General features: G+C 40.1%; 2 protein-coding genes across 2 annotated transcripts; one reads left to right on the forward strand and one right to left on the reverse strand.

Annotated features, from left to right (window-relative positions):
* Positions 1-51: 51 nt before the first annotated feature.
* On the forward strand, positions 52-13,790 carry LOC144352416 (transmembrane protein 218-like). The gene is made up of 3 exons (XM_085499055.1): positions 52-551; positions 12,804-12,906; positions 13,521-13,790. Exons 1-3 carry the CDS (start codon positions 445-447, stop codon positions 13,656-13,658), a joined length of 348 nt encoding a protein of 115 aa, XP_085355181.1. The 5' UTR covers positions 52-444; the 3' UTR covers positions 13,659-13,790.
* A 2,431-nt stretch (positions 13,791-16,221) lies between these two features.
* Positions 16,222-17,277, reverse strand: LOC100368937 (histone H3.3-like). The gene has a single exon (XM_002735014.3). It carries the CDS (start codon positions 17,226-17,228, stop codon positions 16,806-16,808), a length of 423 nt encoding a protein of 140 aa, XP_002735060.1. The 5' UTR covers positions 17,229-17,277; the 3' UTR covers positions 16,222-16,805.
* Between the last annotated feature and the right edge of the window lie 261 nt (positions 17,278-17,538).

Here is a 17,538-nt window from a genome sequence, read left to right on the forward strand (position 1 = left end):
TAGGAAAGGTCACTTAGATATGCGCATGTCTGAGGTCAAATTCCAGAAGCAGCAGACTCCAAACAAATTGTACGTGTCGTGTGTTGATGATACTAGTAATCATTGTGAAACACTAATCAAACCACTTTGGACGGCAGAAGATCACAAAGAATCAAAACAATTTTTTTCCTTCACTACAACTGAGGAAAAAAATACCGATGTGAACTTACACCAGTGTCAACCAGTTCAAAATGGAGGAATGATCGATTGAACGCCGACAGTGACAGCCTTTCATTTTGTTTATTTTTCGTGGAATCTGTATGCGACTTATTTTACCAAAATATTCATCTCTGATGTGACCCTTGTGTGTTGTTAAACGCATCAACAGAAGTTGTACAGTTTACTTTGCTGAATTCTTCCAACCAGGACTGGTTTAAACGTGTCGACTTCGAGTTATCGAACACCATGGCAACAGTATTGGGCGTTGGGGTTGGCATATTTGTGCTTGCTTTTCTATGGGCGCTGACATTTTTATTATGTCTTATTTTTTCAAGGACACAAGGAGGGTTAAGGTGAGTTTATTAAAATAAAAAAAGTGGGATGGGATACTCTTGAAGGACAGACCTTACCTTCTAAAGAGGGTGACACCCAAATCAAGACCCTGAAGAACTAATTATTACTCCCAATCTATACCATTTTTGATATATTTTATATAGTATTATTTTTCCCTTAATCACTTGCGTTACCTTGTTCAGGGTAGCCATTTTGGTAAGGACAAGGCCTGGGGGGGGGGGGGGCTAAAAATACACCATCGCAACATCTCCTGAAAAGACTTTCCATTGTAAAACCTCACCTACATCCATCACCATAACATAATTGTGTGTGCGGCCACTGGATAACTTGAGGTGTCCTAGATTTGGAATTAGGAGTGGGGTACAATGGAAAGTACTTATTTCCTACATTCAACTTTCAAGTATCCACACCTCCCAAAGACCTCCATGTACAGTAGGGACAATGTACAATATTGCACACAGCAGTGAAAGACAAGGGCATGTTATGTGTTTGTGTGGCTAATATTAATATTGCCAATTAAGTGTACCTACTAGCTGATGTATGACGGTTCTTGGGGGTGGGCGTGGCGATTCTTGATACTGGTGGAAGTTACTAGTATACTGAATAAACAATCAATCAGTAGCTGTCTGTGACAATAAATTCAAAGTAAAAATAAATTGTAAAAATAGCAGCTTACAAGTTATTACGGCAGCTCATACACTTTGCTGCCACTATGATCTTTTTTCTCATACATTGTTCTAAACAGTAGTTTCAGTTCATTTTCATTACTTTTGCTTGTTCCATTTCTTTTTTCTATTTATTCATGTTATTAACATTTTAATTTTCACTTATTTCATTTTGCATATTCATTGTTTAAGATTGAATGAATTCATATTTTTGACTGTTGAGTTTATGTGGTAAGTTACTTGATTGCACGAGACTTGTAGCATGATAATTCCTCGTTTCAAGCATGTAAGATTATGTTTAATTTCAACTGCACATTCCTTTCATATGTCAATGTCATCGACCAATGGAAAATAACCTGTAGATACCATTCAGCTGATAATATCAGTAGTACTATTTCCGTCTTTACAAACCTAACCTAAATGAAGCAGTGCCAAACTAGATGATAGTAACATGGTGTTAGATACTGGGGGTGTATCATGGATGTATAATTAGTGAGTTAGCCATTGCATACGTAAACTAATAACAAGCATGTTCCACACATTACTGATTTCTATAGTCAGGTTGAGAAATGAGATCTCAAACGAAATGTAATAACTGCACATCTGGTGAGCTAAATATTTTAGTGACCTAGCCTCAAACAATAAACATTGCTTGCTTAAGTAATAGTAGAGTTATGTGGCTTTAGTTGTCACTACCAGTCTGTTGTCAAATGGCAAAGATTTCATCCAATAATAAGAGGGCATGTATATAACAGTCTTGTATTGTCAGTTTATTGTAACAACGTCATGTTTGTGTAGAATATGAGATAATATTAAAGTTGACGCTGGTAAAACTTGGTCCCATATTTGAAAGATCTGCCTGTGCCATTGTCAACTAATCTTTCAAATTTAATGAACAACATTTTCATAGATTTTATTTAGTATTATTAGCATTTCTAGCACCCCATATATCTTCTTCCATAACTCCATTCCCCATCTCATTCTCCATCTATTCCATCCATAACTCCAGTCCCCATCTCAGTCTCTCCATCTATTTCATCCATAACTCCAGTCCCCATCTCAGTCTCTCCATTCATAACTCCAGTCCTTATCTCATTCTCTCCATCCATTCCATCCATAATTCCAGTCCCCATCTCAGTCTCTCCATTCATAACTCCAGTTCTCATCTCATTCTCTCCATCCATTCCATCCATAACTCTATTGCCCATCTCATTCTCCATCTATTTCATCCATAACTCCAGTTCCCATCTCAGTCTCTCCATTCATAACTCCAGTCCTTATCTCATTCTCTCCATCCATTCCATCCATAACTATTGCCCATCTCATTCTCCATCTATTTCATCCATAACTCCAGTTCCCATCTCAGTCTCTCCATTCATAACTCCAGTCCTTATCTCATTCTCTCCATCCATTCCATCCATAACTCTATTGCCCATCTCATTCTCCATCTATTTCATCCATAACTCCAGTCCTCATCTCAGTCTCTCCATTCATAACTCCAGTCCTTATCTCATTCTCTCCATCCATTCCATCCATAACTCTATTGCCCATCTCATTCTCCATCTATTTCATCCATAACTCCAGTCCTCATCTCAGTCTCTCCATTCATAACTCCAGTCCGTATCTCATTCTCTCCATCCATTCCATCCATAACTTCATTCCCCATCTCATTCTCCATCTATTCCATCCATAACTCCAGTCCTCATCTCATTCTCCATCCATTCCATCCATAACTCCATTCCCCATCTCATTCTCCATCCATTCCATCCATAACTCCAGTTCTCATCTCAGTCTCTCCATTCATAACTCCAGTTCTCATCTCATTCTCTCCATCCATTCCATCCATAATTTCATTCCCCATCTATTCCATCCATAACTCCAGTCCTCATCTCAGTCTCTCCATAACTCCAGTCCTTATCTCATTCTCTCCATCCATTCCACCCATAACTCCATTCCCCATCTCATTCTCCATCCATTCCATTCATAACTCCAGTTCTCATCTCATTCTCTCCATCCATTCCACCCATAACTCCATTCCCCATCTCAGTCTCCATCTATTTCATCCATAACTCCAGTCCCCATCTCAGTCTCTCCATTCATAACTCCAGTTCTTATCTCATTCTCTCCATCCATTCCATCCATAACTCTATTGCCCATCTCATTCTCCATCTATTTCATCCATAACTCCAGTCCTCATCTCAGTCTCTCCATTCATAACTCCAGTCAACATCTCAGTCTCTCCATTCATAACTCCAGTCCTTATCTCATTCTCTCCATCCATTCCATCCATAACTCCAGTCCCCATCTCAGTCTCTCCATTCATAACTCCAGTCCTTATCTCATTCTCTCCATCCATTCCATCCATAACTCCATTCCCCATCTCATTCTCTCCATCCATTCCATCCATAACTCCAGTTTCCATCTCAGTCTCTCCATTCATAACTCCAGTCCCCATCTCATTCTCTCCATCCATTCCATCCATAACTCCAGTCCCCATCTCAGTCTCTCCATTCATAACTCCAGTCCTTATCTCATTCTCTCTATCCATTCCATCCATAACTCCATTCCCCATCTCAGACTCTCCATTCATAACTCCAGTCCTTATCTCATTCTCTCCATCCATTCCATCCATAACTCCATTCCCCATCTCATTCTCCATCCATTCCATCCATAACTCCAGTCCCCATCTCAGTCTCTCCATTCATAACTCCAGTCCTTATCTCATTCTCTCCATCCATTCCATCCATAACTCCATTCCCCATCTCATTCTCTCCATCCATTCCACCCATAACTCCAGTCCCCATCTCAGTCTCTCCATTCATAACTCCAGTCCTCATCTCAGTCTCTCCATTCATAACTCCAGTCCTTATCTCATTCTCTCCATCCATTCCATCCATAACTCCATTCCCCATCTCATTCTCTCCATCCATTCCATCCATAACTCCAGTCCCATCTCAGTCTCTCCATTCATAACTCCAGTCCTCATCTCAGTCTCTCCATTCATAACTCCAGTCCTTATCTCATTCTCTCCATCCATTCCATCCATAACTCCATTCCCCATCTCATTCTCTCCATCTATTTCATCCATAACTCCAGTCCCCATCTCATTCTCCATCCATTCCATCCATAACTCCAGTCCCCATCTCATTCTCTCCATTCATAACTCCAGTCCTTATCTCATTCTCTCCATCCATCTCCACCCATAACTCTATTGCCCATCTCATTCTCCATCTATTCCATCCACAACTCCAGTCCTCATCTCAGTCTCTCCATTCATAACTCCATTCCCCATCTCAGTCTCCATCTATTCCATCCATAACTCCAGTCCTCATCTCAGTCTCTCCATTCATAACTCCAGTCATTATCTCATTCTCTCCATCCATTCCATCCATAACTCCATTCCCCATCTCATTCTCCATCTATTTCATCCATAACTCTATTGCCCATCTCATTCTCCATCTACTCCATCCATAACTCCAGTCCTCATCTCATTCTCCATCTATTCCATTCATAACTCCAGTCCTTATCTCATTCTCTCCATCCATTCCATCCATAACTTCATTCCCCATCTATTCCATCCATAACTCCAGTTCCCATCTCCATCTCCATCCATTCCATCCATAACTCCAGTCCTTATCTCATTCTCTCCATCCATTCCACCCATAACTCCATTCCCCATCTCATTCTCCATCTATTCCATCCATAACTCCAGTCCCCATCTCAGTCTCTCCATTCATAACTCCAGTCCTTATCTCATTCTCTCCGTCCATTCCATCCATAACTCCATTCCCCATCTCAGTCTCCATCTATTTCATCCATAACTCCAGTCCCCATCTCAGTCTCTCCATTCATAACTCCAGTCCTTATCTCATTCTCTCCATCCATTCCATCCATAACTCCATTCCCCATCTCATTCTCCATCTATTTCATCCATAACTCCAGTTCTCATCTCAGTCTCTCCATTCATAACTCCAGTCCTTATCTCATTCTCTCCATCCATTCCATCCATAACTCTATTGCCCATCTCATTCTCCATCCATTCCATTCATAACTCCAGTCCTTATCTCATTCTCTCCATCCATTCCATCCATAACTCTATTGCCCATCTCATTCTCCATCCATTCCATCCATAGCTCCAGTCCCCGTCTCAGTCTCTCCATTCATAACTCCATTCCCCATCTCATTCTCCATCTATTTCATCCATAACTCCAGTTCCCATCTCAGTCTCTCCATCCATAACTCCAGTCCTCATCTCATTCTCTCCATCCATTCCATCCATAACTCTATTGCCCAGCTCATTCTCCATCCATTCCATCCATAACTCCAGTTCCCATCTCAGTCTCTCCATCCATAACTCCAGTCCTTATCTCATTCTCTCCATCCATTCCATCCATAACTCTATTGCCCATCTCATTCTCCATCCATTCCATTCATAACTCCAGTCCTTATCTCATTCTCTCCATCCATTCCATCCATAACTCTATTGCCCATCTCATTCTCCATCTATTCCATCCATAACTCCAGTCCTCATCTCATTCTCCATCTATTCCATCCATAACTCCAGTCCTTCTCATTCTCCATCCATTCCATCCATAACTCCAGTCCTCATCTCAGTCTCTCCATTCATAACTCCAGTCCGTATCTCATTCTCTCCATCCATAACTTCATTCCCCATCTCATTCTCCATCTATTCCATCCATAACTCCAGTCCTCATCTCATTCTCCATCCATTCCATCCATAACTCCATTCCCCATCTCATTCTCCATCCATTCCATTCATAACTCCAGTTCTCATCTCAGTCTCTCCATTCATAACGCCAGTTCTCATCTCATTCTCTCCATCCATTCCATCCATAACTTCATTCTTCATCTCATTCTCCATCTATTTCATCCATAACTCCAGTCCCCATCTCAGACTCTTCATTCATAACTCCAGTCCTTATCTCATTCTCTCCATCCATTCCATCCATAACTCCATTCCCCATCTCATTCTCCATCTATTCCATCCATAACTCCAGTCCTCATCTCAGTCTCTCCATTCATAACTCCAGTCCTTATCTCATTCTTTCCATCCATTCCATCCATAACTTCATTCCCCATCTCATTCTCCATCTATTCCATCCATAACTCCAGTCCTCATCTCATTCTCCATCCATTCCATCCATAACTCCATTCCCCATCTCATTCTCCATCTATTTCATCCATAACTCCAGTCCTCATCTCAGTCTCTCCATTCATAACTCCAGTCCTTATCTCATTCTCTCCATCCATTCCATCCATAACTTCATTCCCCATCTATTCCATCCATAACTCCATTCCCCATCTCATTCTCCATCTATTTCATCCATAACTCCAGTCCTCATCTCAGTCTCTCCATTCATAACTCCAGTCCTTATCTCATTCTCCATCCATTCCATCCATAACTCCATTCCCCATCTCATTCTCCATCTATTTCATCCATAACTCCAGTCCCCATCTCAGACTATTCATTCATAACTCCAGTCCTTATCTCATTCTCTCCATCCATTCCATCCATAACTCCATTCCCCATCTCATTCTCCATCTATTTCATCCATAACTCCAGTCCTCATCTCAGTCTCTCCATTCATAACTCCAGTCCTTATCTCATTCTCTCCATCCATTCCATCCATAACTCCAGTCCCCATCTCAGTCTCTCCATTCATAACTCCAGTCCTTATCTCATTCTCTCCATCCATTCCATCCATAACTCTATTGCTCATCTCATTCTCCATCTATTTCATCCATAACTCCAGTCCCCATCTCAGTCTCTCCATTCATAACTCCAGTTCTCATCTCATTCTCTCCATCTATTCCATCCATAACTCCATTCCCCATCTCATTCTCCATCCATTCCATCCATAACTCCAGTCCCCATCTCAGTCTCTCCATTCATAACTCCAGTCCTTATCTCATTCTCTCCATCCATTCCACTCATAACTCTATTGCCCATCTCATTCTCCATCTATTTCATCCATAACTCCAGTCCCCATCTCAGTCTCTCCATTCATAACTCCAGTTCTTATCTCATTCTCTCCATCCATTCCATCCATAACTCTATTGCCCATCTCATTCTCCATCTATTTCATCCATAACTCCAGTCCTCATCTCAGTCTCTCCATTCATAACTCCAGTCCTCATCTCAGTCTCTCCATTCATAACTCCAGTCCTTATCTCATTCTCTCCATCCATTCCATCCATAACTCCAGTCCCCATCTCAGTCTCTCCATTCATAACTCCAGTCCTTATCTCATTCTCTCCATCCATTCCATCCATAACTCCATTCCCCATCTCATTCTCTCCATCCATTCCATCCATAACTCCAGTTTCCATCTCAGTCTCTCCATTCATAACTCCAGTCCCCATCTCATTCTCTCCATCCATTCCATCCGTAACTCCAGTCCCCATCTCAGTCTCTCCATTCATAACTCCAGTCCTTATCTCATTCTCTCTATCCATTCCATCCATAACTCCATTCCCCATCTCAGACTCTCCATTCATAACTCCAGTCCTTATCTCATTCTCTCCATCCATTCCATCCATAACTCCATTCCCCATCTCATTCTCCATCCATTCCATCCATAACTCCAGTCCCCATCTCAGTCTCTCCATTCATAACTCCAGTCCTTATCTCATTCTCTCCATCCATTCCATCCATAACTCCATTCCCCATCTCATTCTCTCCATCCATTCCACCCATAACTCCAGTCCCCATCTCAGTCTCTCCATTCATAACTCCAGTCCTCATCTCAGTCTCTCCATTCATAACTCCAGTCCTTATCTCATTCTCTCCATCCATTCCATCCATAACTCCATTCCCCATCTCATTCTCTCCATCCATTCCATCCATAACTCCAGTCCCCATCTCAGTCTCTCCATTCATAACTCCAGTCCTCATCTCAGTCTCTCCATTCATAACTCCAGTCCTTATCTCATTCTCTCCATCCATTCCATCCATAACTCCATTCCCCATCTCATTCTCTCCATCTATTTCATCCATAACTCCAGTCCCCATCTCATTCTCCATCCATTCCATCCATAACTCCAGTCCCCATCTCATTCTCTCCATTCATAACTCCAGTCCTTATCTCATTCTCTCCATCCATCTCCACCCATAACTCTATTGCCCATCTCATTCTCCATCTATTCCATCCACAACTCCAGTCCTCATCTCAGTCTCTCCATTCATAACTCCATTCCCATCTCAGTCTCCATCTATTCCATCCATAACTCCAGTCCTCATCTCAGTCTTTCCATTCATAACTCCAGTCCTTATCTCATTCTCTCCATCCATTCCATCCATAACTCCATTCCCCATCTCATTCTCCATCTATTTCATCCATAACTCCAGTCCCCATCAGTCTCTCCATTCATAACTCCAGTCCTTATCTCATTCTCTCCATCCATTCCATCCATAACTTCATTCCCCATCTATTCCATCCATAACTCCAGTTCCCATCTCCATCTCCATCCATTCCATCCATAACTCCAGTCCTTATCTCATTCTCTCCATCCATTCCACCCATAACTCCGTTCCCCATCTCATTCTCCATCTATTCCATCCATAACTCCAGTCCCCATCTCAGTCTCTCCATTCATAACTCCAGTCCTTATCTCATTCTCTCTGTCCATTCCATCCATAACTCCATTCCCCATCTCAGTCTCCATCTATTTCATCCATAACTCCAGTCCCCATCTCAGTCTCTCCATTCATAACTCCAGTCCTTATCTCATTCTCTCCATCCATTCCATCCATAACTCCATTCCCCATCTCATTCTCCATCTATTTCATCCATAACTCCAGTTCTCATCTCAGTCTCTCCATTCATAACTCCAGTCCTTATCTCATTCTCTCCATCCATTCCATCCATAACTCTATTGCCCATCTCATTCTCCATCCATTCCATTCATAACTCCAGTCCTTATCTCATTCTCTCCATCCATTCCATCCATAACTCTATTGCCCATCTCATTCTCCATCCATTCCATCCATAGCTCCAGTCCCCGTCTCAGTCTCTCCATTCATAACTCCATTCCCCATCTCATTCTCCATCTATTTCATCCATAACTCCAGTTCCCATCTCAGTCTCTCCATCCATAACTCCAGTCCTCATCATTCTCTCCATCCATTCCATCCATAACTCTATTGCCCAGCTCATTCTCCATCCATTCCATCCATAACTCCAGTTCCCATCTCAGTCTCTCCATCCATAACTCCAGTCCTTATCTCATTCTCTCCATCCATTCCATCCATAACTCTATTGCCCATTTCATTCTCCATCCATTCCATCCATAACTCTATTGCCCATCTCATTCTCCATCTACTCCATCCATAACTCCAGTCCTCATCTCATTCTCCATCTATTCCATCCATAACTCCAGTCCTTATCTCATTCTCCATCCATTCCATTCATAACTCCAGTCCTCATCTCAGTCTCTCCATTCATAACTCCAGTCCGTATCTCATTCTCTCCATCCATAACTTCATTCCCCATCTCATTCTCCATCTATTCCATCCATAACTCCAGCCCTCATCTCATTCTCCATCCATTCCATCCATAACTCCATTCCCCATCTCATTCTCCATCCATTCCATTCATAACTCCAGTTCTCATCTCAGTCTCTCCATTCATAACGCCAGTTCTCATCTCATTCTCTCCATCCATTCCATCCATAACTTCATTCTTCATCTCATTCTCCATCTATTTCATCCATAACTCCAGTCCCCATCTCATTCTCCATCTATTCCATCCATAACTCCAGACCTCATCTCAGTCTCTCCATTCATAACTCCAGTCCTTATCTCATTCTTTCCATCCATTCCATCCATAACTTCATTCCCCATCTCATTCTCCATCTATTCCATCCATAACTCCAGTCCTCATCTCATTCTCCATCCATTCCATCCATAACTCCATTCCCCATCTCATTCTCCATCTATTTCATCCATAACTCCAGTCCTCATCTCAGTCTCTCCATTCATAACTCCAGTCCTTATCTCATTCTCTCCATCCATTCCATCCATAACTTCATTCCCCATCTATTCCATCCATAACTCCATTCCCCATCTCATTCTCCATCTATTTCATCCATAACTCCAGTCCTCATCTCAGTCTCTCCATTCATAACTCCAGTCCTTATCTCATTCTCCATCCATTCCATCCATAACTCCATTCCCCATCTCATTCTCCATCTATTTCATCCATAACTCCAGTCCCCATCTCAGTCTCTCCATTCATAACTCCAGTCCTTATCTCATTCTCTCCATCCATTCCATCCATAACTCTATTGCTCATCTCATTCTCCATCTATTTCATCCATAACTCCAGTCCCCATCTCAGTCTCTCCATTCATAACTCCAGTTCTCATATCATTCTCTCCATCTATTCCATCCATAACTCCATTCCCCATCTCATTCTCCATCCATTCCATCCATAACTCCAGTCCCCATCTCAGTCTCTCCATTCATAACTCCAGTCCTTATCTCATTCTCTCCATCTATTTCATCCATAACTCCAGTCCCCATCTCAGTCTCTCCATTCATAACTCCAGTTCTTATCTCATTCTCTCCATCCATTCCATCCATAACTCTATTGCCCATCTCATTCTCCATCTATTTCATCCATAACTCCAGTCCTCATCTCAGTCTCTCCATTCATAACTCCAGTCCTTATCTCATTCTCCATCCATTCCATCCATAACTCCATTCCCCATCTCATTCTCCATCTATTTCATCCATAACTCCAGTCCCCATCTCAGACTATTCATTCATAACTCCAGTCCTTATCTCATTCTCTCCATCCATTCCATCCATAACTCCATTCCCCATCTCATTCTCCATCTATTTCATCCATAACTCCAGTCCTCATCTCAGTCTCTCCATTCATAACTCCAGTCCTTATCTCATTCTCTCCATCCATTCCATCCATAACTTCATTCCCCATCTATTCCATCCATAACTCCATTCCCCATCTCATTCTCCATCTATTTCATCCATAACTCCAGTCCTCATCTCAGTCTCTCCATTCATAACTCCAGTCCTTATCTCATTCTCCATCCATTCCATCCATAACTCCATTCCCCATCTCATTCTCCATCTATTTCATCCATAACTCCAGTCCCCATCTCAGACTATTCATTCATAACTCCAGTCCTTATCTCATTCTCTCCATCCATTCCATCCATAACTCCATTCCCCATCTCATTCTCCATCTATTCCATCCATAACTCCAGTCCTCATCTCAGTCTCTCCATTCATAACTCCAGTCCTTATCTCATTCTTTCCATCCATTCCATCCATAACTCCAGTCCTCATCTCATTCTCCATCCATTCCATCCATAACTCCATTCCCCATCTCATTCTCCATCTATTTCATTCATAACTCCCGTCCTCATCTCAGTCTCTCCATTAATAACTCCAGTCCTTATCTCATTCTCTCCATCCATTCCATCCATAACTCCATTCCCCATCTCATTCTCCATCTATTTCATCCATAACTCCAGTCCCCATCTCAGTCTCTCCATTCATAACTCCAGTCCTTCTCATTCTCTCCATCCATTCCATCCATAACTTCATTCCCCATCTCATTCTCCATCTATTCCATCCATAACTCCAGTTCTCATCTCCATCTATTCCATCCATAACTCCAGTCCTTATCTCATTCTCTCCATCCATTCCATCCATAACTCCATTCCCCATCTCATTCTCCATCTATTTCATCCATAACTCCAGTCCTCATCTCAGTCTCTCCATTCATAACTCCAGTCCTTATCTCATTCTCTCCATCCATTCCATCCATAACTTCATTCCCCATCTATTCCATCCATAACTCCATTCCCCATCTCATTCTCCATCTATTTCATCCATAACTCCAGTCCTCATCTCAGTCTCTCCATTCATAACTCCAGTCCTTATCTCATTCTCCATCCATTCCATCCATAACTCCATTCCCCATCTCATTCTCCATCTATTCCATCCATAACTCCAGTCCTCATCTCAGTCTCTCCATTCATAACTCCAGTCCTTATCTCATTCTTTCCATCCATTCCATCCATAACTCCAGTCCTCATCTCATTCTCCATCCATTCCATCCATAACTCCATTCCCCATCTCATTCTCCATCTATTTCATTCATAACTCCCGTCCTCATCTCAGTCTCTCCATTAATAACTCCAGTCCTTATCTCATTCTCTCCATCCATTCCATCCATAACTCCATTCCCCATCTCATTCTCCATCTATTTCATCCATAACTCCAGTCCCCATCTCAGTCTCTCCATTCATAACTCCAGTCCTTCTCATTCTCTCCATCCATTCCATCCATAACTTCATTCCCCATCTCAGTCTCTCCATCTATTTCATCCATAACTCCAGTCCTCATCTCAGTCTCTCCATTAATAACTCCAGTCCTTATCTCATTCTCTCCATCCATTCCATCCATAACTCCATTCCCCATCTCATTCTCCATCAATTGCATCCATAACTCCAGTCCCCATCTCAGTCCCTCCATACATAACTTCAGTCTTTCCATACATAACTGCAAACCACCTTTATTATCTCTATATTTAGGAATGCGGTAGTTGGTGTGTTTCTTGGTGCCTTAATTATAACGCTTGTACTTGTGTTCTTCCCAATAGAAGATCCAACGGCTTCAGAAACAGTTGACTACACCGTGAGTATGACAGATTTATAGCCAAGCCTCTTACCTCATATTTTGTGATGTGTCAAATAATTATTAACACCAATCATTATAGTTTTTACTCAATAACAAATATATGAAGCAAATAAATGGCTAAAGTTTATTTAAATATAATTTTGAAAAAATTTGTACAGTGATTTGAAGAATGAAAATTCAGATAACTAGATTTGTATGATTTATTGAGTTTGCAACAGAGGAAAATCAAGTTAAAAATTCTGTGATTCATACATTCGTTGTAAGTTAATGTAAAGCCTGCTACAATAACCTATACATTATTTGAAAGCTTAGATAAAAACAAATACAGTAGTGCAAATGTTGAGGCAGGGTTTGAGGCTGACAAACACTCATAGAATAATGTCTGGACTGACATTGTCCTCATTATGGACCAGTACTACACTGAACTGACATGGAATGTTTCCATTATGAATTTTACCCAGAGATGTCTAATGATTCAGTTAGATATTCAAGGCAATTTATTTAGTTTCGGGGCAGGATCACAGGCTCTAATGCCCAACCATGCTTCAGCCAATCAAATTGCTAGATTCAGACTAACCGTGTTAATGTAACAATTATTTATTGCATTTCAGATCTATGATAATACTATTATTGGTCGATCTTTGCTGGTTGCATTTATGGGCTTATTTGTCATTATTGGTGGAGTATTTGTCTTCATATTTCATTGGATGGACCCCATTCAAGCCAAACCACTCAAGAAGATATTTTAACTACAGCTACCACTGCTTAGCTTGTGTAGGAATAGACTTACTTTTCCCAGGAATGTCACCCATTCAAGTCAAACCACTGAAGAAGATATTTTAACTACAGTTCCCATCGCTCACCTTGTGTAGGATTAGACTTTTAATGGCATCTTGATTCAGGTCTGTCATTAGTATTTGGTTAGGTCAATAATAATAATAATTTTGACCCAAAGTTGCAATTGTTCTGTTAAAATAACTATTATATGTGGTTATTAATCACGTTGGCAAGTCAAGCTAAGCCCACCTCTTAGTATAATGCTAATACAGGAAACCTATGCTGTATTTTAGTTGGGATTACATTGACTGAGAATATCAGTTGGGTTTGGTTGTAAATTGTCTTGTAATTATGCATACTGTAATTTTTGCTGAAAAGACTTATTGGGTGTTTTGTATAGAATTTATTTTCACTGATTTCTGACAAGTTGAATGTAAAATATAGGAAAAAGGGTTATTTTATTTTCACTGAACCATTCAGCAAAAACAGTGATGTAAAATCTGTAATTAGCAATAGGAATTCAGGCTGAAATATCTTTGTAAAACAGTGATGTAAAATCTGTAATTAGCAATAGGAATTCAGGCTGAAATATCTTTGTAAAACAGTGATGTAAAATCTGTAATTAGCAATAGGAATTCAGGCTGAAACATCTTTGTAAAACAGTGATGTAAAATCTGTAATTAGCAATAGGAATTCAGGCTGAAATATCTTTGTAAAATTGTAAATATTTGTTCATAAATTGTTTATACAACACAGCTTTTATATCGTTAGAAGACATAATTATATTTATCTTTTATCTTGTATGGGCTTACAGTCATTACTCATTTAACACCTGTTCAAAGGGAAAAACAACCGAGAGGCTATAGGTGACCCTGAAAAATGACTGAAGAACTGTTGAGTGATTCACAGACCTGAGTGTATGCTTTTGTCAAAATAAGCCCAGTTGATACGTCTTTTACAAGACACCACTCTTGACCAATTATAACTGTGATTAACTAAACATCAAAAATTGGTCCAAAATTGTTTAGAAATTAGAGAAATATTTGCATCATGATGCACACGTTTTTATTTGAACAAGCATGTATAAAACAAATGTTTAAAAAATTGGTGAATCTTTTATACCAAGTAGTAGTGGATAAGGTTATGTTTTTATAATTCTGTATATTTAATATAAATATTGATTTAAATATTTCTAATAAAGAATGTCAATGGTTTTATAGACTGTTGTGTAACCACAGCCACTTGTAATAACAAAAAATACCTTCTGATTTGATTACAATATTGTGCATGGGGGAATTATTTTCAGATTGTACCAATGTGTTATGAATAATGTAAGAAGGGCATTATCTTGATATTGCCCACTCATCACAGTATTATGACTTATATATTTATAGAAAACACCAAATTAAAGTTTTGGTTATAAAAACATCCTGGTTGGGTTCTACTTCTCATTTTTGAGGTCAACAACTTGTCATTTGATATATTCAGAATTTAATGTATATAGTGAGCAGTCAGACCTTGTCTTGTACAAAGTATATATAAATATTCATAAGTTGATTATGCAATGTAATGCAATAACTCTAATATGTAAATTTATGAACAATAAAAACAAAGCCTGCAATATGTCTTTGTTATTCAATGAATATTTTTAGCACATTTCTACAAAAATGATATGTGAATAAATTTCTTTAAAGCTTTCAAACTAGAGACGAAATATTGCAGTCATGAACTTTTGTTTGCCACAAAATGACATTGTTTCAAATCGTTTTAATATTTTTGGTACAAGGTTACAGCTAGCTCTGGACTTTCCTGTAACTGGCGATTCAATGGCTTTTATGCTCTATCATGTTATGTTTATCGATACTACGATAGTGTTTATTTCATGCCATGGCATCTTTAGGTGCTGATAGAAATTCTGAGCAGATTGCCAAAGATTAAGTAAATTTATGATTGCTCTTCCTCCATGGCACCCTCAAATATGTTTATAAAGCCTGAATAGAGGTTTAGAATACCCTACACAATATGCCCTTCCACCCCCCCCCCCATTATTCTTTGTGGGTCTGCATCAGTTTAAAAGACAAGTGTCGGATCTTTTGTATGCGTATCATGTTCTGTGAATAAAAAATAAATGCAGCACTAGAATTAGATTACCATTTTTGTAGGGAATTATATTCCATGGCTCAAACTTTAAAATGTTGAGGCACCCATTTTTTCAAAGCAAAACATTCTTTAAATACCTGAAACTGGTGAAAACTTTGCCTGACACGCAAGCGCAAAAAGGGCCCACTCTGGCAGAACACCTGTTGGGTTTGGAGCAACTCACATAACCTCATCAGGCTTGTGAAAACTTGAAGGAGTTAAGCCAGTAAAGTAGGACTTCTGTGGTCTTTCTAGAGATGCAAAACATACCCCCCCTCCCCCGGTAATGAATATTTAGATTATGTACAATAATTTAATTAGAAATCTTATCCAACAGACTCCTGAATCAAATTTAGAAGTTCCTTCTACAATACTCAAAAAAGAGGAATTGAATGATTACAATGAAAAGTTTGATTTTTTTTATTTAATGGTTCACCAAAATACAGGCAAGATATTTCAGGTTTGTTACCAACCCAACTGAGTTTATCTTTTTTTATGCAACTCCGCCCTCAATGGATAAAGGCCTGCTAGTTTGGAGTGCGCCATTATTTCAACAGGGATGGACAGGGTGACAAAGATGCACAAAATAACAGCCCCATAATTCGAATGGCTAACCAAACAAAAAATTCAGTTAGACCTAAAAATTGTATAATTTCTGGATATCTGAAAATATTAATTGAATTTCAACTTGTGTGCACATAACCTAGACATTCCTGAGATAAAAACTTTGTTAACTAGCCAGGACCTATTTCGCGCCTTTTCTTTGTGACCTTGGAAGGGGTGGGATCCGTGCCAGAGAGTTTGGAAACAAAGGAATTTGTGGGAAGAGTTTTAGCAATTTCGGTATATGTGCATGTCGGACACTTAGTAAAAAAAAATTACACTTGTACAAATTAGTACGGCTTTTCCCTTTTTGGAGGATGTGGGTGGTCCTGAAAAGGACCGTTTGGTTTGTGTATGCTGGGCATACGATTGAGTATCTAATGACCGCCACGGATTCGGCGGGCGAGGTGAACATCCTTGGGCATAATGGTGACGCGTTTAGCGTGGATTGCACACAGATTAGTGTCTTCGAATAAACCAACCATATATGCTTCAGCCGCTTCCTGTAATGCACCGATGGCAGCAGACTGGTACCTGACAGAACTGGTGAACTGTGCGGTGATTTCACGAACAAGGCGCTGGAATGGCATTTTTAGAATCAGCAGCTCTGTACTCTTCTGGTAACGGCGGATTTCACGAAGAGCGACTGTGCCTGGTCTGAAGCGATGTGGTTTACTCTTCACTTCACCAGACTTGTCACGGTGCGATTTTCGTGCAACTTTTGCAGCCAACTTCTTCCGTAAACTTTTGCTACCCTTACCACCAGTCGATTTACGAGCAGTTTGCTTGGTACGAGCCATTTTAGTATCAGACGAGACAAATTACCACTCTGCAGTAGAAGAAGCAATTTTGTATGACCCGATTTCACAACGGAACGCTTTTATACCCGTCAATCTTTGTGCTCTCATTGGACGGCTAGGGATTATTTTGCATAATTATTCAGCGCCAACACAGACAGCCAAGCTCTGGTAGGTTTAAAAAAGTATACAAAGTAGTAACAATGAAAAACTGTTATAAAAATATAATTTCGGGAAAAGAAATACATAAAGCAAAAATGCGCGAATCAATAAATTTACCAACGTGAGTTGATTTTGTATTCTTTGCTCAGAA

This window comes from Saccoglossus kowalevskii, chromosome 5 (genome assembly GCF_978046115.1).
Source record: "Saccoglossus kowalevskii chromosome 5, keSacKowa6.1, whole genome shotgun sequence".
NCBI classification, from domain to species: domain Eukaryota; kingdom Metazoa; phylum Hemichordata; class Enteropneusta; family Harrimaniidae; genus Saccoglossus; species Saccoglossus kowalevskii.